At 45.2% G+C, this 20,146-nt stretch overlaps 1 protein-coding gene across 12 annotated transcripts in view; it reads right to left on the reverse strand.

The window, feature by feature from the left end:
- Window positions 1–419: 419 nt before the first annotated feature.
- The window catches only part of USP40 (ubiquitin specific peptidase 40), a 72,092-nt gene continuing 52,365 nt past the window's right edge, over window positions 420–20,146 (reverse strand). For 8 of the 12 annotated variants that reach the window (XM_019629276.1, XM_019629224.1, XM_019629299.1 and 5 more), the window contains 9 exons: window positions 19,420–19,494; window positions 16,784–16,910; window positions 15,002–15,096; window positions 13,586–13,704; window positions 9,566–9,631; window positions 7,183–7,393; window positions 6,954–7,049; window positions 3,470–3,564; window positions 420–2,182 (listed from right to left, as the gene is read on the reverse strand). In XM_019629276.1, the coding sequence (XP_019484821.1) occupies window positions 2,071–2,182; window positions 3,470–3,564; window positions 6,954–7,049; window positions 7,183–7,393; window positions 9,566–9,631; window positions 13,586–13,704; window positions 15,002–15,096; window positions 16,784–16,910; window positions 19,420–19,494 (996 nt within the window). In that variant the 3' untranslated portion in view covers window positions 420–2,070. Of the gene's footprint in view, window positions 2,183–3,469; window positions 3,565–6,953; window positions 7,050–7,182; window positions 7,394–9,565; window positions 9,632–13,585; window positions 13,705–14,707; window positions 14,907–14,952; window positions 15,097–16,783; window positions 16,911–19,419; window positions 19,495–20,146 lie in introns of those variants that run through there. The other 4 variants (XR_002122418.1, XR_002122413.1, XR_002122417.1 and 1 more) reach the window with 4 other exon arrangements.

Genomic DNA, 20,146 nt, shown 5'->3' on the forward strand with positions numbered 1-20,146 from the left:
GGAATGACACGACTGTTCGTGTCCCTTCCAGGCAGGGCGAAGGGCCCGTAATATTTGGTCCTTCATGGTTAAGTCTGTTCCAAAGGGAACCTGACATCTGTGAAGTCATCATTTTGCATCATCTGGGAATTTTTGTACGCCACGCCCCCTTTGCCAGAAAAATGTCACATCTGAATAAATGTTTTCTGCAAGGCAGCCCCACCGCCTGCTCCATTTCCCTAGAAGGAAAGAGAGACGCAGACGGCTTGCGTTTCTCCCAACAGTTTTCACATGAGTCTGAGTTTATTTAAAACCCCAACATGTTTCTGTTATTTCTAAAGTGGCACCGATACAGTATTTCTAAATATAAACCATGTGTATCTAGCATCTGAAGTCCACTTGGGACAAAAGCTGTGGAGGACATGAAGCAGCCAGTGTCCGACAGGAGCACAGGACACAGCCTGAAGACCGTTTATTTTTTAATGAAGTTGTACAGCTCTCTCCCTGTGGCCCCATTCCATCCCCGACTTGGAAAAAGGGGAGGGGGAGGAGGAGGGGGACGGAGGGGCAAACCAGCGGAGCCCACCCTGTCCCCGGGCCCCGGCAGACGCTGGCTGTGGACATTAAGGCACACCCCTGTGCCCATGTCAGTGAGTCATGTCCAGTGAGGCCTCTGGCTTCTCAAAAGCACAGCTTTCCGGCTACCGCACTGATGTTTTATTACCTTATAATGAAACGAAGGGGCACAGCGCGGAGACATGTCAGTTAAAAAGAACAGGCTGCTTCTACTGAGGGCTGGGCTCCCAGCCACTCACGGTCCTTATGGGTTTGGTGTCGTCCCCAATGCGAAGGTGCCCATGAAGACACGGCCTGAACCGTGTGTGCAGGTGTCCGTGATGGTTCGTGTTCAGACCCTGAAAGCAGCGCTGAGTCCGAGTGCAGCTCCTTCTGTGCACGCTGCTCTACGACCTGAGCCCCGGTCTCAGGCAGGAGAGGCCAAGGGCCCCGACAGCGGCGGGGACAGAGCGGAAGGGGGACAGAGGGAAGGCAGGGCAACCACTCGTGTCCAGCTCCAGGGACAGGCAGCGCGGGGCTCGGACATTCACCTTGTTTCCTCAGGGCTGCGGGCAGGCCGAGACCCCGGGCTTCCCATCTGCTCTCGGCACCACAAGCGCTGGCTGTTCTTAGCGGGCGCGTCGTCTCAAAGCCTCAGGGCAGGTGAGGAAGGTAAGGTTTACTGTGTCTTCTCAGGAATTCTGCCTTCCACTGAGTTAGGCCGAGAGCAGGTCAGGCCAGTGTCCGGTGCTCCTGCGCTTGTGGTAAACGCCAATGAAATCTTTGAATTCTGATGGTTTGCGACGCTGAGCCAAGAGGAAAACAATCTTAGTTGACTTTTTTTTCTTTCCGTTGTAATCGAGGCTGCTTGGGCGATCAGCTCGGCCCGTGCCAGGCTTGTCCCCCGTCACCCTTTGTCCTGCCCGGGAGCAGCTGCCCCCGCAGCGAGAACACCTACTGCAGACCACCCCTCACCAGCCTTCTCAGCAGCTGTCCTGAGCTTCAGAGGACGTCCCGTCCGCCTGCTCATTCCGGGCAGACAGCCAGCGCTTCAGAATTGTGCAACTCAGACCGAAGTGGGGCCGTGCTGTGGGGACCAGAAAGCAGACCGCCCTCCTTTCCTTACGTCACAGCATGCGCCCGGCCACCATCAGTGAACTGAGCAGGCAGACCCGGTTAATGCCGAGACCGGAAGCCACCTGAACAGTGTAGACAGAGCGCATTTTAAGCGGCAGGTTGTCACATGCCTGCAGTTAATGCAAAACTAGTGACTTTCCTTATAAACATGGCGGTTGGGGACAAGTGTGGCGTGAGGGCAGTGTCTGACCGGCGCCTGTGAGCCATGGCTGGGTCTGTGCCGGCCTCCTCGGGACCTGCCGGTGATAGAGCAGAGGCCTTGGTGTCCGAGTCTGCAGGAGGCAGCCGACAAGGCTGCCCGCGTGGGCCCATGCCGGTCTGAGGCTGACGGCAGAGGCCCCGCTACCTGCACCGGCCAGCGCTGTGCCCACGGGGACGCGACAGCGGTGGCCGCTGGTGCTATCTGAAACTCCCAACGTGGATGGAGAGAGAAGCTTCTGGTCTTGGGGGCCGGACAGGCGTCTCTGCACCGGAGACAGCGCCGCTGCTCCTCACGCGAGGGGCTTCCTGGCTATGGGAGACACAGGCTGTCACTGACTGGCTGTCATCAGCTCGCCGTCACGGACACGTGGGTCCACCCAGGCAAGGGATTTGGAATGGCTACAAAATTCATCCCAATGTTTAGGGGCCACAGGGAGGACACGTACTTCCAAACCGCCCCGTCGAGGACCTCAGTTTACCCCCCACCCCCCGCCCACATGGCGGGTCAGACTCCGGTCCTGGGGGTGAAAATGTGTCACCATACAGTCATCTGCCTTCACCTTTGGAGTCAAATTATAACAGCACAAGAGGCACCGACAGACGCGCAGTCCACAAGTCACTACGCATGCACACACCTGGCCGCTGCCACCTCCCCCTCAGCCCGCCTCCTTGTACTGTCTGCTCCGGCCGCGCCACGCGCCCCTGGCGGAAGGGCACGTCTTGCCACTGTCACAATGCCTGACACAGGGGACCCGTATATGGGAGGGAAGGAGGGGACAGAGGAAGGTGAGGTGAGCGGGGCCAGGTCAGCCAGGCAGAGCACCCAAAGGCTCCTGCATAACTTGGGTAGAAGGACCCACCCAGCCTGGAGCAGCTGGGACGGGGAAGGTGGCTCTACAACAGGTCTCCTGATCTAAGACTCCAGGAGATGGACGTGGGGACCAGGAGGACAGCCATGGTGCCCTGGTGGCCTGTGTGGGGTGACATGGAGTTTGAAGTATTGGTTTTGGAAGCATGTTCCAGTGGGACCTGGTAGGTGCACATGGCCCAGAGGCCGAAAGGGGACTGTGTACCAGGACAAAGGACTGTGTGTCCGAGGCTGGTGACTGGGTGGAGGGGAGAGTGACAGAGCAGGACGCCTGCCTGGGGGACAGAGGCGCAGGACCTGCGGGGCAGGGTCAGCCGTGAGGCGGCCACGGGACCAGCACCAGGCCAGCTCCTAGAAGCGGGCGGGCAGGTGACAGCAGCGAAGACCAAGCAGCAGGAGTGGCAGCGGAATTGGGGGCGCTCACATTTTCGGATGACTGAGACCTAAGTGTGTGGTGTCTGAAGGAAAAGACCCAGAAAGTGGGGGCGGTGGCGAATGGGAGAAGCCCCAGGGCAGGGGACGGGGGTTCCTCGGGGTGACTGTGGCAAACCCCACCCCTCCCCGCCCCTCCGCCCCAGAGAAGGCGGGAGGCAGCCCGGCCCACGCAGGCCCAGTGCCCGGTCTGTGCAGTGGGTTCCCAGTCTCGGCAAGGGCCTGGAAGCCAGGGCGAGACAGAACCGCTGGAGGATTGGAGGGGCTGCGTCACGTAAGCGGGAGCCCTAACATTACCTGCTCTTCCTTCCCAGGGCCAGCTGCTTCTGTTTCTCTTTTCCAGCGTCGTCTCTGACTGTACTGAAATCACCGTCATCTTCGACCAGCAGGTTCTACATTTCAAAATAACGAGTGAGACATCTTTTTAGCTTACATTAAGAGTAAGTTATGAAAATTTATGTAGAGATTAAGATAATTTATGTAAAAAAAGTTACCTAAATTGACCTAAGGAGATGCTGAAATCTGCATAAACTAGATTAATGACCCACAGAATACACTGTAGCACCTGACGATGACAAACTGAGCGAGTGGCAGGCGTAGCTTGAGAAGGGAAGGTGCCTGTGACACAAGGGCTCCCGGGGTGGGGGGTTGGGGAGCCCGGAGGAGGGGCTTGAAAGGGAGACAAGAACGCGGTCACAGAGACCCCGAGCAGCGGGATCAGATGGGATCCCGCCGCAGCCGACACCGTCCCACCTGTGCATGTCTGCAGCCACACTGTGCGCTGCTGGAAGGCATGCGGGGTGTCTCTTAACTCCTTGGGAGTCTCCTGGAAGCTTCTACCAGTGCGTTATGAATACAGATGCTCAGTGCGTTCTCCCGGGGGAGCAAGCCCCCTCCCAGTACCCACAGTCAGCCTTACAGATGGGTGTCATTTGCCAGTAAGTACTGGCCGCTCCCCTCGGCCGCCCACAGCCACGTCCCAGTGAGTGTTAAACTATCAGTTTATTTAACCGAGAAACTGTAACGGGGAGGAAAGCACGCGTTAGGAAATGCTGAGGTTTGCGGCCATGGGGGGCTTCCCAGTACTAGCCACATTCCTAAGCGGCCCTGGGGGGCTGGCTCTGGGCCCCCGTGTGCCAGCCCTGCAGGGACTTGGGGAAAGCAATGCCTGCGGGGGGGCTGCGCTGCTTCTCCACTTCAGATGAGGACAATGTCCTAACAAGGATCATCTCAGTCCAATAAATGGTGCAATGTTATCATTTTTATTCCGGTAAGTAGTATATGATGTGCTTTTTAAAAACTGAAACGTTACAAAATAAAATATGGAGCTAATGGGGCAGACACCGCCCCCTGGGGCACATAAGCGAGGCCACCTGCCGAGGTCCAGGCCACGCCAGCGACACCCCTGCGCCTCCTTTCCTCATCTCAAAACGGCACCGACGTCCTACGGTTTCATGAAAATAGTTACATGGGCAGGGAGGAGCCTGGCATGGAACAGGATGCCCAGTGACAGTCAGCTATTAATGGCATTAATCCTTTCCCACATTTCCTTCATTTTTACAGTTCTCGAGGGAAAGACCTAGATTCAGTTGAAGCCCCTCCCCCATTGGAGGTAAGCACGGCGGGCACGGTGGTGCTACTGCTCCCGTCCTGTTTTTATTGTTACTACTCAGCAGTGCTCGGCATTTTACACAGTTTTACACTTTCCATAAATGATCAATCTGTGGCTTGCTTTTCTTTTTCAACACTAAATATTTGCTGTACGCAGCTGTGGTTTACCCGTGTTAACTGCTGTGGTCCACACCCCTGCAGCGCGACTTCCCCCCCATATTACCTAGTTCCTTTCTGAGGGTCATCTAAGTCCTTTCCAAAGGATGCTAAGACTAACGGGGCTTCCGTGGACACTGCGTCTCCTCGGACACGCGTGCGAGTTGTTCTAGGGTAATGACCAGGAGCGGAAGCACGTGGGCGTATCGTCCGGCCTCGGCCAACTGCTCTCCAGAGCAGCTGTCCACCCTGCACTCCTCCTGGGGGGCTGGGGTTCCGGGGTCCGGCCGGAAGTGGCTGCTTACTGCTGGAACTCACAGGTGCCTGTACCAGGAAGCTGACCATGTTTTCATCTGCTTATTGGCCGCTTTTTTCTCTTCTGAGAAGTGCCGGGTGCTAATCTTTGCCCATTTCTTCCCACTGGTTTATCTTCCTGTATGTGATTTGCAGAAGTACTTTCCATAGTCTGGGTAATAATCCTTGTTAATTATATTGTTGCATCTGTCTTTTCCTGTTTGTGGCTTTTTTTGCTTTTTATGGTTTCCTTGGTGAACAAGTTTTCCTTTTAGTGTAGTCAAATTTATCAATCCTTTTGTTTATGCTTTGTTCATTTTGTTTCTTATTTTAAGAAAGTTCTTAACCTAAGTCAAAGATTTTCTTATATCCTTCCTTCCGAAGGTCGAAAACCACTGCTTTTCTCAGGTAAGTCTTCACGCTGCGTATTGTATGTGGTGTGGGCACAGGTGGCTACAGATTCTGTGGGCCTGATGCGTTACATAAATTTGAGGATTCTTTATAAAAACAAAACCAAAATTATAACTGCATTTTTCCTATATGAATAAGGAATCTGATTCTGTCTTGGGCTCTCCATCCCTCTACCCCTGCCCCCAGGATACTTAAGGCAAGTGCCCTGACCTCACTCTAAAAATACCTTAGTTCTCTGGCCCTTTGCTCTTCCAAATGAGTTTATTCTTTTTAATCTACACGGTTTTTCACTGGGATGACACTGAACTTACAATGTGGGAAGAACTGATACCATGACTACTGTGACGGTCCCTTCCAAGGACACGATATAGCTCTGTATCCAACTGAAGCTTTAATACCACTCAAAATTGTTTATAACATTCTCCAGAAAGGCCTTAGCAATCTCTTTGTTGGATGAACGGTACCTTGTAGTTTTATGTATATTGATCTTATAATCTTTTGAACTCTCTTAATACATCTAATAGTTTATCTGTACAGTCTCTTGAATCTCCTTTGTCGAAAAATTGCACATAGAAACTGTTTTATATTTTCCTTTTAGAGTTTTTTACCTCTTTCAATTTTTGTTCCTTAACTTTTCTTTGGGGAGAGGAGGGTAAATTGTCTAGTACAACGTTGACTAGAAGTGGTGATTAAAAGAAAACTTACTCCTTAATACAAAATATTAATTTTTAAATCAAGGATTAAATTAAATCAATAATTATCAATAAATTAATAATTCTTAAATCAAGCATTAAAATTAACGTTAAAATTATTACATGACGACAAAGTAGGTTTGTTCAGGAATGCAAGGATGGCTCAGTGTCAAGGACTTACTTATGTAATAGCACCACACGACCAGATGAAAGAAGAGAAATCACATGGCTCAATCAACAGATGCAGAAAGCACAGGATAACATTTTACATTAAAAATCCAGTGTTTGTGATTTACACAAAAGAACTCAGAGCAAACTAGGAAGGGAGCGTCTTACCCTGACCCAGCTACCTACTCAAAACCTATAGCAACACACTTAGTGATAACACTTCAAAAGCATTTCTGTTCAAGTCAGACCCCAAATTAAGGTTTTTCTACTGCGGTTCTACTGGCCTCATAAAAATGAGCTGTCTGGCTTTCCCTCTGTATTTTCCATTCTCTGAACCAGTCTATACAAAATGGGCTTATCTGTGCCTTGAAGTGTTGTAAAACTTCTCTACAAAATCATCCGCTCCTGCTGTTTTGTCCAAGTGGTGAGTTTGCCGTGAAACAACTTACCTTAATGCCGACAGTATCTCCATCTTTCAAGTAATAAGGCGCCCCCTGCAAATTATCTTGCTTTTTCTTCTTTTTCCTCTTGGTAAGTTGCTGGCTCTACAGAAAAATCAAGCATCTTGAATAAAGAAAACCCACCCTCAAATTCTTAACTTCATTCCCTATTTGTGAAAAATCGCAGTTAACCTACGCACTGCTGGGAAGGCCCAATTCTGAGAAAGCCCCACGTTACCCAGCTCGCTACTGGAAGCCACTCAAACTTCTCAGGGAAATATTTGGCAATTTCAGTCTTCTCAGCTGGAAGGCACCAGAAGTCAGCAATGCGCCTCCTCAGGGAGGCGGCAGTCCAGCCTCGGGCCGTGTCCCACACCACGTCCACGGGCGGCCCGTACGCCCTCGTGCCAGGGAGGCGCATCTGTGTCCTCAGCAGCACGTCCTGGGGGCTGCACCAGAAAACAGTCCAACGTCAGATTGAAACCAAATGAGAAATATGCGCTAACTGGGAGGGTAGGGAGGGTTGTCATGCGTGAAGGCTTCCCCACCAACTCGTCTCGGTTTTGTAAGGAGACACTCCCCCAGTGCTAGTGGGAAACCCTCTTTCATTCCATTTCCTTCAATCCTGACCCAGAATGGAGGGGAAGCCACCACCGTGAGCCCACGGCAGAGTCCTCTGGGGTGGGCAGTGGGCAACACTGAAGCGGGTGGGCATTTCCTTCGTGGGGCATGGAGCGGGGAGGGCCAGGGGCGGGCGGGGCTGAAATGGGGCAGCCTGACTCCATGCTGACTGCAGAAGCTGGCTGGAAAAAAGCTATTTTATGTGCTAAAAGTTTGAGTTGCTGTGGGGTAGCCAGGGAAAAAACCCAAGGGCTTCAAGCTGGGAGAGAGAGGAGACAGGTGACAGACGAGCAGGGACGAGAGGTCCCTGGAGGAAGAGAAAGAAGAGAAATGTTCAGAGCGGCGGGAGAAGCAGCACCGAGAGGGGTTAGGACAGGAAGTAATAACAACAGGCCAGAACTGGAAGGCACAGGGGAGAAACGACCACTGTTTGGTTTTCAGGGTGGTGAGACAATGCGGGGTTTTAACGATGTGGTCCTCTTATGTTGGTGTTTTTACCAAAAGAAAGGGTGATGCAATGGGAAGAAGCAGAGAACTCGGGGGGAGGGCAGCCTGCTAGGTTGGGAGGTGAGACTGAAAGGGGGAGACTGTGGTCAAGGAGGCATTAGGGAGACTGAACCTCTCCCTGGGCTGTAGGTGTTGGCGGCAGTGAGTGAGCCAAGCGGGGTCAGGCCAGGGTGTAGACAGTGTAGACCCTGAGCAGAGGCTGAGGGGACGAGGACGATGGGGACCCTGAGGCCTCACTGACGGGGGCACAGGAGCCCTGGAGGGTGGTCTGGGACAGAAGAGCCATGGGGAAGGGGGTCTAAGCTTCAAAGGGACACTGCTTAGTTAAAAAAGACGCTGCCGCTTAAAACAAACATGGCAAAGGGTCAACGTCATTATCACAGAAAGAGCTCACACAAATTAGACCCCATGAAAAACAGGCAAAATATATGAATTAGTTCAGATGCTTACAAAATACAAGTGGCTTAAAGCCTTTGAAAAAAGTGCCCAGTCTTCATAGCAATCAAAGCAGAAGCAAATGAGACAAAATAACCATTTTTCATTTATCAACTTAGCAAACATTTAAACAATGATGATACTTAATGTTTGGTTTGAGGGTGAGGTGAAGGAAATACTCAGAAACACTGCTTGTGGGAACATAAATTGGTCTAATTTACCTGGAGAGGAATTTAACAATTTATTTTAAAAGGTTTAAAGTATCCATACCATTTGATTCAGAAATTCCCCTCCAGGAAACTACTCCTGGTAATACAATTTAGAGTTCATTTTTACAAAACAGTGACATTCAATTAAGGTTAGACATGGTTGAAAGAGTGACATTAGAGTTATTATACGATAAGAACAAGAATGATAATCACATCATATCAGGTAGAAGGAATCTTAAGAATCTTAATACTTGGTGACACTAACCAAAAAAAAAAAATCTTTAAAGATTTTCCTATAGTGAAAAAATAATAGGAAAGTTTGATTGTTGACAGCTCTGGGGTGCTTCTTAATTCAATGAATAATTACTATGACCAAGGAACTGCTCCAGGTATTGGGGATACAGCCATGACCAAAAAAAATGTACTTGCTCTCACAAAGTTTACATCCTAGTAGTGGGAGACAGATAATAACAGATAATTCAGTAAGTATATAATATGTCAGCTTATGATATTAGGATGAAAAAGGTAGAATCAGGGGCAGAGTGATAGGTGCTCTACAATCGGTTTGATGTACGACCTGGATACGTGCATCCTGCTTCCACAAGAGCATTATGGGTTCAATACGCATTTGCAACTTACTGAAAAACCAATTCTCATTGTTTTATGGAAAAATGAGTTTCAAGTTCTAGATATCTTAACATATAAACACATTTCTAGAACACGATCTGTTTTTAGTTGCCAGATTACTTAGAAGCAGTGAGGAAAACCTCTACTATTAAGTTGTTAGATTTTTAAGAAACCATCCATAAGATGTGTGTGTGATTTTGTATGTGTAATAGGATGTCTTACCCTAAGTTTTCTTCTTTCTGAAGGGGCTCTAAGCAGATCTCAGTTCTCCTTCCCAGTTTATAGTCCCTGATAATAAATGAAACAAAATAATACTGAGTGACATTAATTTTTAAAAACATTTTTGCCAATTTTAAGCTTTCTTCTTAAGCGAAATATATTACATAAGAAGAATCAAAATTTAAGAGACTACTATGAACAATTATACTCCAACAAACTGGACAACTCAGAAGAAATGGATAAATTCCTAGAAACATGCAATGTACCAAGGCTGAGTCATGAAGAAATAAAAAACCTGAACAGACCAATTGTTAGTAAGGAGACTGAATCAGAAATCAAAACCCCCCTTGAGCGCAATCTCTCCTTCACTCTCATCTCCTAACTCACCAGGCTTCACTCTTCCTGAGTTCTTGTTCCTCCAGCTATTCTTTTTCTCCCATTGTATCATCCTTTCTTTTGGTAAACACAAAGAAAAGTCTAGGACCACATTGCTTTCACTGATGAATTCTACCAAACATTTAAAAAAGAATTAACAGCAATCCTGTAACTCTTCCAAAAATAAAAGAGGCAGGAATCCTTCCAAGCTTATTTTATGAGGCTAGCATGATGTCAAAAACCAGACAAGGACATTATGAGAAAAGAAAATTACAGGCCAATATTCTTGATGAGCAAAAATCCTCCACAAAACATCAGCAAGCTGAATTCAACAGCACATTAAAAGGATCACACACCACGATCAAGTGGGATTTACGCCAGGGATGCAAGGATGCTTCGACATCTGCAAACCAATTAGTGTGACACCACATTAACAGTGAAGGATAAAAATCATATGATCACCTCAACAGATGCAGAAAAAGCATCTGACAAAATACAACATCTTTTCAGGTTAAAAACTCAGCAAACTGGGTATAGAGGGAAGGTACCGCAGCATGATAAAAGCCATATATGACAAGCCCACAGCTCACATCAGCCTCAGCGGTGAAAACCTGAAAGCTTTTCCTCTAAGATCAGGAACAAGACAGGGTGCCCACTCCTATCAGGAGCACTGGAAATCCTAGTCAGAGCAATTAGGCAAGAGAAAGAAAAGGCACCGCATCAGAAAGGATGAACAACGGTCTCTATTTGCAGATGTCATGATATTACATTTAGAAAACCTCAAAGATGCCACCAAAATAACACTATTAAAACTAATAAATGAATTCAGTAAAGTTGTAGGATACAAAATCAATACAAAAATCAGCTGCATTTTATACACTAACAACAAACTATAAGAAAGAGAAAGTAAGAAAACAAAAATGGCATCAGAAAGAACAAATTTAACTTAGGAATAAATGTAACCAGAGATGAACGATCTGTACACATTGGTGAAAGACACTGACCAAGACACAAACATAAAGGGAACGATATTCTGTGTTCATGGACTGGAATACGACTGTTAAATGTTCATACTACCCAAAGCAATCTACAGGTTCAATGCTGTCCCCATTTCAATGCAATCCCTATTTTTCACAGAAATAGGAAAACCAATTCTAAAATTTGTATGGAGCCACAAAAAGACCCTGAATAGCCAAAGCAATCTTAAGAAAGAACAAAGCTAGAGGCATCCTGTGCCCCGATTTCAAACTAGATAACAAAGCTATAGTAATCAAAACAGTATTGTATTGACATAAAAACAGACACGTAAGTCAACGGAACACAATGGAGATCCCAGAAATAAACCCATGCACATATGGTCAATTAACTTACAACAAAGGCACCAAGCGTGTACAATGGGGAAAGAACAGTCTCTTCAGTACATGGCATTGGGAAAATGGGCAGCCTTGTGCAAAAGCACAAAATGGGACCACTCTGACCACCATACACCAAAATCACTCAACATGGAGTAAAGACTTGAACATAAGATCTGAAACAGTACAACTAGAAGAAAACATGGGGTGGCGGGGAACGCTAAGTTCCTAAGCTCCTTGACACTGGTCTTGGCAATGATTTTTTGGATGTGACACCAAGAGCAAAGTCAACAAAAGTGAAAATAAACAAGTAGGACTACATCAAATTAAAAAGCTTCTGCACAGCAAAGGAAACCATCAACAAAATGAAAAGGCAATGTATGAAATGAGAGAAAATATTTACAAATCATATATCTGATAAGGGGTTAATACCTAAAGTATATAAAGAACTCATATGGGCTGGCCAAGTGGTGTGTTGGTTAGGAGTTGGCTTGGAAGCGCCAGCTCTGAGCAGCAGGGCTCCAGTTCGGATGCCACATTGAGGGCCAGTGACACTGCCCTCTCTACAGCTAAGATGGTGAACAACAGCTCGACCTGGAATTGGGCTGCCATGAGTCGCCGGTGAAGGCACAGGCTGCAGTGGGGCTGCCATGAGCTACCGTGAGTGGCTGGCAGCCAACGTGAGCGGCCGTCCAGAGGCCGGTGACTGATCTGCCTCACCCGGGAAGAGCGCAATGATAATACCAACATGGGCCAGTGAAGCGACATCCTCCACAAGTAGACTGAAGAACAAAACAACAGCAACTTGTCTGTTCCCCTTCCCCCAATTCCCCAATACTGTTCCCCTCTCCCAATTCCTCAATAAAAAAAAATTAAAAAAAAACCCACAAAAAAACTCATGCAACTCAACAGCAAAAGCAATCTGATTAAAAAATGGACCGAGGAAAAGAATAGACATTTTTCAAAAGAAGATATACAAATGGCCAACAAGTACATGAAAAGGTGCTCAACATCACTAATCAACAGAGAAATGCAAATCAAAACCACAAAGAGGTATCACTCACACCTGTTAGAATGGTGATCATCAAAAAGACCAGAGATAAGTGTTGGTGAGGATGTGGAGAAAAGGGAACCCTGGTGCATTGTTGGTGGGACTGCAAATTGGTGCAGCCACTACGGAAAACAGTATGGAGGTTCCTCAGAAAATTAAGAATAAAGTGACCTTATGATCCAGCAAGCCCACTCCTGGCTATTTATCTGAAGGAAATGAAAACAGGATATCAAAGAAACACCTGCACCCCTATGTTTATTGCAGCGTTATTCCTAACAGCCAAGATACGGAAACACCCTAAGTGTCTGGCAACAAACAATGAATGGATAAAGACGTGGTGTGTACACACACACACACACACACACACACACACACTCACAGGATATTACTGAGACATAAAAAAGGACATCCTGCAGTTTTGCAACAACATGGATGGACCTTGAGGGCATTATGATTAGATTAAGTCAGACAGAGAAAGACAAATACTGTATGATATTTACTTGTATGTATTATCTAAAAAAGCCAAACTCATGGCAACAGAGACCAGAATGGTGGTTACCAGGGGCTGGTGACGGGGGAAAGGGGAGATGTCAGTCAAAGGGTACAAATTTGCAGTTGACAAATAAGGTCTGCGATCTAATGTACAGCATGGAGATTATAGCTGATAATACTGGGTTACATACTTGGAAGTTGCTAAGACAGTGGATCGTAAATGCTGTCACCATGAAAAAGGAATGGTAATTACGTGTTAGCTAATGCTACGGTGGTCATCATTTGGCCATATGTAAGTGTATCAAATCAACAGGCTGTATGCCTTGAACTCATACAATGTTCTATCCGTTAGTTATACCTCAATAAAGCTAGAGGAAAAAAACACTCAAAATTTTGTTCAGTCTCTGGAGCACAGTAAAAATACATGAAGCTGGGGTGGCCAGTTGGCTCAGGTGGTTAAAACGCAGTGCTCATAACACCAAGGTTGCCAGTTCCGATTCCCACATGGGCCAAGGAGCTGTGCCCTCCACAACTAGATTGAAACAACTACTTGACTTGGAGCTGATGGGTCCTGGAAAAACACACTGTTCCCCAATTAAAAAAAAAAAACACATGAAGCTACATTTTATACTTGATATGGAAAACTAAAGTTGTCCCAGAGTTTGATTTAGGATAAAAAGCATCATCCAGCTGCCAGATGTGGAGTTACCAGGAACGGGTTTTCTGTCACTGAGTGCTCGATGCGAACCCTACCTGAGCTGCTGCTGGCTGACTCGGAGAAGCCTGCCGGGGCGCTTGCTTTCCACTGTCCAGGCTCTGAGGAAGGCTGGGGAGGGGATGGAAAACTCTGAGAAGGACGGCAAGGTCATGGCCTAGAAAAGAAACAGACGTTTGTCCAAGGGTTTGAAAAAGCACTCTTAAAAATACCTTGCTCTAGGAAATAAATGAAGCACTACACAACGCCATCTTAGGGAAGAGTACCCTGAATGATGGTCTCTATAAAAAAGCAGGAGTAGCTCTTACATGAAGTTAATCATGAGTAATTTTTTATTCCTCTCTACTGAAATCAACTGGAGAGCGAAGTGAGTTTTGATTTCTAAATCTGAGCTAAAAGCTCTGTTTTAATCATTATGTCTTAGAAAATGAAACTTTAAAACTAATTTCTATGGGAGTATAACTCATGAGAGTGGAGGTCACCCTAATAAAATCAAGGGACTCGTTTTCAACTATCATCAGTAATTGGACAACATTTGCTCTGCCAAGGAAATAACTTTTGATTTTGAATATTTCACAATCTTTGGATCCAGCTGCTAGGACCAAACTGCTGTACTAATTTATGTAGGAGTAGTTAACTATTTATATATTTATGCTATAGTACATAAAATGGCCAATATTCATCCATTTTTTACCTAAAAACAGCCAATTTTGTATCTTTCAATCCAATAGAAGAAAAAAAAAGTCCCTTCCCACTGGCCCCTATGAGAATAAGACTGCCTGCTTTTTCTGAGGACGGTCACCTCATATGCTGAGGACACACTGGTCAGAGATCAGTAACTGACATTCACATTATCTGCCCCAGGTTTTAGAGGAAGAAGGGGTGTTCATGTCAGTCCAGCAATAATAGATGCTTCCTAAGCATTTAGTTGTTTTCAATCTGGCCTTCCCATTTGGACAAAACACGCCTTCTCTACCAATGTTATAGCCTGAGAAAACAGTTTAATACCTAGTCTAACATCCTAACACAAAGCTGATATTCTGACCTCCTGGGAAACTGGTAACACATCTTTTAACTAACAACATTTAACACATGGATCACAAGGATACAGAAACAATGTAAATAAAGGGGTAACACACGTTTCACTAAATCACGTTTACCTAAAAAATAAGAAACAGGCTGCGAGTCCCTGAGGCTACATTCAAATGAACGCACAGCGTGCCTGTCGGAGGGGGAGAAACGAAAGCCGCAAGGTGGCTGGCAGACAAGGACGCCAGCGGCTGTCTGAGCCTGTGTGTGTGTCGCCTGTGGGTACTTACCACCGAACATGGCATATAACACATGCCCTATCAGAACAGACTGTAATTGAGGGAAAAGGAAATAGAAGAATATATTAATATCTCACGGGAAGGAGCCAGGTCACCACTAAGGTATGCAGCAGGTACAAGTCTGACCTGAGACTTCAGCTCCATCAAGGTGGCGTCCTCTGAGATTTCGACGTCTCCCGCGTAGCGGAGGGGCACTTCTGCATGTGTGTCGCCAGCAGCACCTACGAAGGACAGAGCCGGATGTCTGAAAGGAGCTTCCAATGCATTTCTCATGTTTCTAAAATACATGCGGCATTTTGATGTTGTAAATAGCTTTAGTACAATTCCACTCAAAAAATGTGGAACCTGGGTTCCTGAACTCGCGCCTCCTGCCCCTGGAGGGGAGGGAGGCCAGCGTCGTCCACCGGCAGCTGGGGCAGCTGCTGGCACAGCGTCAGGGCTTCTCACTGCAATGGGCTGGAGGGCTTCTGCGCTTGTGCTGTCTGCCTAGAACATTCTTTTCACACTCTCTCCTTCCTTAACGAGGACTCTGATGGTAGGATACCCTGCCCTTATTCTTATAGTAGCTTCCTGTTTCTTTCTTTCATAACACTTTGCCAACCTGTTTCTCTTTTGTCTGTTTTTTTCTTGGAGATATAATATGTGTGTGTGTGTGTGTGTGTGTGTGTGTGTGTGTGTGTGTGTGTATATATATATATATATATATATGTATGTATTTCCCCACCACTCCCCCAATCTGTCTCCCAGAAGAATATGATTTTCAAGGGAGGGCAGGCCATAGTGATTTGTCTATCCAGTCCCTGGTTTGGTGGATGTCACACAGTAAATGTTTATTGACTGAAAGAACCCCTGACAATAAGGCCTTTCTACATTTGTTTTAAAAAGGGGAGAAACAACATGCTCTCTCATCTAAATTTCTGGATATAAAAGAGGGCAACTATATTTAGAATTCAGAATAATTTCACTAATTTTTGCTTTAATTAAGTCTTTGTTTATTGCCAGGCACACTGCTGATACATAATAAAGACTAATTATAAATAAATTAAGTGAAAAGGCTTCATGAGTGGTTCTTTTTGTACCTTAAGGACACCACAAGCTATGAGACACTTAAGAAACTCCCAGGAATTAAAAATGTTTCCCATATGTTGTGATAAAGAAGGGCCACCAAAAAATGAGCCTGTTTCTTCACTTTCATGGAGAAACACACTGATTAAACATGCTTTTTAAGTCTTAGCCAACCCTATATGTAATTATTATCCTATTACCAAAACATCTTTAGAATTAGTTAGCATATCTATTGAGTAGTATAACCCAATGCAGTAGAAATCTCCTTTTCCCAATGGCAATTCAAACTCGCTGATGGGAACTTCTGGCTCATCATGATGTGTGCTGCATTTTGTCTGTGGAGAAGCCGCTTACAAGTAAAACAGGATGATTATACTCGCTGCTCCTTCCCAGAAGTCAGTGGGCCAAGGTGGACCACCCCTGAAGTCCCTGGGGACCCGTGACAGAAAGAGCAGGGGGTGAAGCGGGGAGACACGGACTCCAGCCCCGCCTCCCAGCCGTGGGGACTGCAGTGAGGTCACCGTGAGTGACTGACGCCTCATCGCCTAGTTGGTGATAATCGATGAGGCTGCTCTTCACACTGCCATGAGGATCTCGAGGTGAGATACTTGGGAAACTTGAATATAGTGATAGGATATAAAAATGACAGATTGTATCTTAGAGAGATTCCCAAGCACTATAAAACATAGGAAGGTGTTTGTTATGCAATGACTTAGGGAATAAATAGGTTTTGATTTTCAACCTTACATTTTTAAAAGTAAGTACTTCAGGTGCCTCTCAGAACAGAAGCAGCGCTGACTTTTCTTTAAGGTGCGCTGGCTGCGAGATGCGCTGTGTTCTCACCTTGGGCGGCAGTGGCTTCCCAGGCCCCACCTTGAGAGGGGGGACAGTTCATCTGGTCCTGGTGACTCCTCCACTGACGCGCAGGAGCGCAAGGCTGGTACCACCAGATGGGCACCTTCAGGAAGCCCTGGAGAACAGAGCATCTCTCACTGCTGTGATGTGCACAGATGAAGCGGACTCCCACTCCTGCTCTCACAGGAGGAACATCTTGGCAGCAGACATGTTCCTGAATTTATTATTTTTCCTAGTAGATATAACTGCCATCTATTACACTTGTTAATTGTTTATACAATTAAAAGTTTAAGTCATAAAAATCTGACACTGGAATGACTAGAACTACCTGTTTTTTGCTTAGAAGTATCTTAGTAGCTACAATAAAGGAAAAGTATAAACAAAATAACAAAATATTCCACAGGACAAACTACATAAATATTTCAGGCACTGTGAGAGCACCACTAGCACAAGGCACCAGTTCCAAGCCATTTCATTTATTAAAGTTCCTAGAGGAACTTTATTTATAGAAAACCAACAACCTATTACTATAGGTTGGATTCCTGTACAAACTATATGAAATAAATAAACATCTTTCCTTAAACATATCCTCTAATTTCAGTTTTACAAATCTTACTGGTTCTTGTCCACCCCCTTTTTTTGTAGTTAGGAAAGAACTTTAATAGATTTATTACGTATAAAAGATGTTACAGTGCTCAATTTCCAATAGAAGATGAAAATGTAAAAAAAAAAAATAATAAAATATTTTAAATATATACTTCAAGAAATACATATTAAAATGAGAATACTTTTCTGTTTATTGAATAGGCAAAGATTAACAAATACACAATCTCTATTCAATTAAATAACTAAATGTAAATGAGAACAACAAAATTCCATTTTTCTCACCTACCAGACTGCCCAAAACCAGAAAGTCTAATAATATTCTGTATGTTGGTGAAACTATGGGTAAACACTCTCATAAATTGGTGGCAGGAGTATAAACTGCTGCAAAGTTCTGGGTCACACTGTGACCCAGCCATTCCACGGTTAGGAATCTACCTTCTGATATATAATACTAGTGCCTGCATACAAAGCCACAGATGCAAGGATATTCACTGCAAATTGCTCATGGTAGCACAATGTGTTAGTAGGCCTAGGAATTTATTCTGTATGTAAAATGGCACAGTCAAGATATTTTTTGTAGTGTTAGTTGTATCAACAAAAGACTGAAAACAACCCAAATCTTCTTGGAACAGAGAGCGGTTAAATAAATTATGGTACCTCCATACAAGGGAATATCATATAGCCGTCAAACAGAATGAGGTAGCTTTCTGTGTACTGACACAGCATGTACAGGCAGGTAAAATACCAATGAAAGAAGCGAGGTACACACTACGGAGTCCAGCATATCTTTTGTAGAAACAAAAAGACATGTGTGTATATATGAATGTGTATATATGTGCTGTGTATATTCACACATGCGTGTATGCACGTTAAACACACATATGTCCATGGGGACAGAGAGCCTGGCTGCCTGACGAGGCAGGACAGTGAGTGGCTGGGGGACAGAAGGGACACTTACTTTTCCTGGCCCCGCTTGTTATATACTTTGAATTTTGTACCATGAGTATTACCAGTTCAAAATTAACTTTAAAGTGCATGACATAAAATACAACGGAATTCTATGAAATTATGAAATCAATAAGGTAGGTCTGTATGTGCTGCTGTGAGGAGATCCTCAAGGTATATTAGGTGACTAAAAACAGGTATCATCATCAGGCAGAAAACGACGTGTGGAGTATGATCCCCTTTACGGAAACTTCAAAAAGGCTACGCGTGTATCTACATTCAGCACAGACGGGCACAAGTTCTTCTCTTGGAAGGGAATCCAAGGAGAAATAAGTTAATCGTGGCTCTTTCTGGGGGAGAAAGACGTGAGAGAAGCTTGTTTTTCATTTTATAGCCTTCAACGCTGTTTGATTTTCTAATTATAAGCAAACGTTATCTGAGAGCTGGAATTTTGGGTCATTTTGGTTTTTTTTTATCTTTACATGTGTCCACATTAAAAAAAACCTAATAAATAATAGTTTTAAAAATCGTACTATGCAGAGTATACGGAAGAGCGGGGAAATGAGCCCTCTCAATCACTGCTGACAGGACCGCAAATTTCGTACAGCTCTTTGGGAAGACCATCTGGCAACATATACCATCAAGTCTTTAAAAAGTTCATACCTTTTGACTTGTTAATTCCATCTTTAGAACTACCTTAAGGATTTATATTGAAGTACTATCATGAGAAAAAAAAAATTAAAACGAGCTAAATTTCCAGCAATGGGGACAAAGTAATATAAACTGTGATAAGTCATACATTGGGTATAATGATTGTTTTTGGATTGTATGGTCAGGCTAAAAAATTAAATACAAAAAGTAGAAAATAAAAGTGTACAGATGATGGATTTTATAGGAAGGATATCCATAAGGATGTGACATGCGCTGGCGGTCTCTCTGGCAGGCTTTTGGGTAAGTTCTTGACTCTCTTCATGACTGCACTGCCTTACTTCCCCCCCGTGAGCATGTATCACCTTTGTAATCACGACAGTAACTGTTATTTACAAAATGCCTGTTTAGAAGCAAAATCTTACCGGAGGAGGAAGTTTTCCTTCAATTAAAAGCAAAGTATCTCCGGAGCACACCGTAAGCTCTTTCAGAGTTGCGTCCTGGGAATACAGAAATTCTGTTTTGTCACTTATGACTTCTGCAAGTTGGATCTTTTTTTTTTTAAACCCTTTCAAGAACTAACTAATGAATAAAGCAGATGTTGAAGAAGGAAATAAGCTAAGACTATAGAAGAGTATTATTATCTATTAAATTATGGGGTATGAACCGTATCATAAAAGATTAGAGGAACAAAAGAGGGATGAGATGAAAAATGATGAGACACTGATTTACAGAAGATGAATGGTTAGTTAAGCCTAAAAAGATGGGTTGGCTTTGGAACACTGGAGGAAACGCGGAGAGAAGGGATTCCACATGAAAAGGGGAACAGAGCAAAGTCAGGGTTAAGTCAGGAATAAGTGGGCTATTTTGCGGAAGAGCTAAGAGACCAGACTGGCTCGAGTGGGAAGTGTCAGCTGGAGAGTAACAGGGAAAACACTGGACTGGAAGGTGGTCACTGACTGAAGGAACGTGGACTAGAAAAGAAGTTTTCAGCTGCTTTGTAAAAAGCAACTCAAGACTTCTGAGAAGGTGTTTTTAAAATCAGTCTGGCTGCTACATAGGTGACGTGCTGAAGCGGGGGACACTTGGGCTCAGGGAAGCCGACTGTAGTAATTCAGGTAGCCAGGCGGCCAGGACAGGCAATGGTCAGGA

The sequence above is a fragment of the Hipposideros armiger genome, unplaced genomic scaffold (genome assembly GCF_001890085.2).
Source record: "Hipposideros armiger isolate ML-2016 unplaced genomic scaffold, ASM189008v1 scaffold_17, whole genome shotgun sequence".
NCBI lineage: Eukaryota > Metazoa > Chordata > Mammalia > Chiroptera > Hipposideridae > Hipposideros > Hipposideros armiger.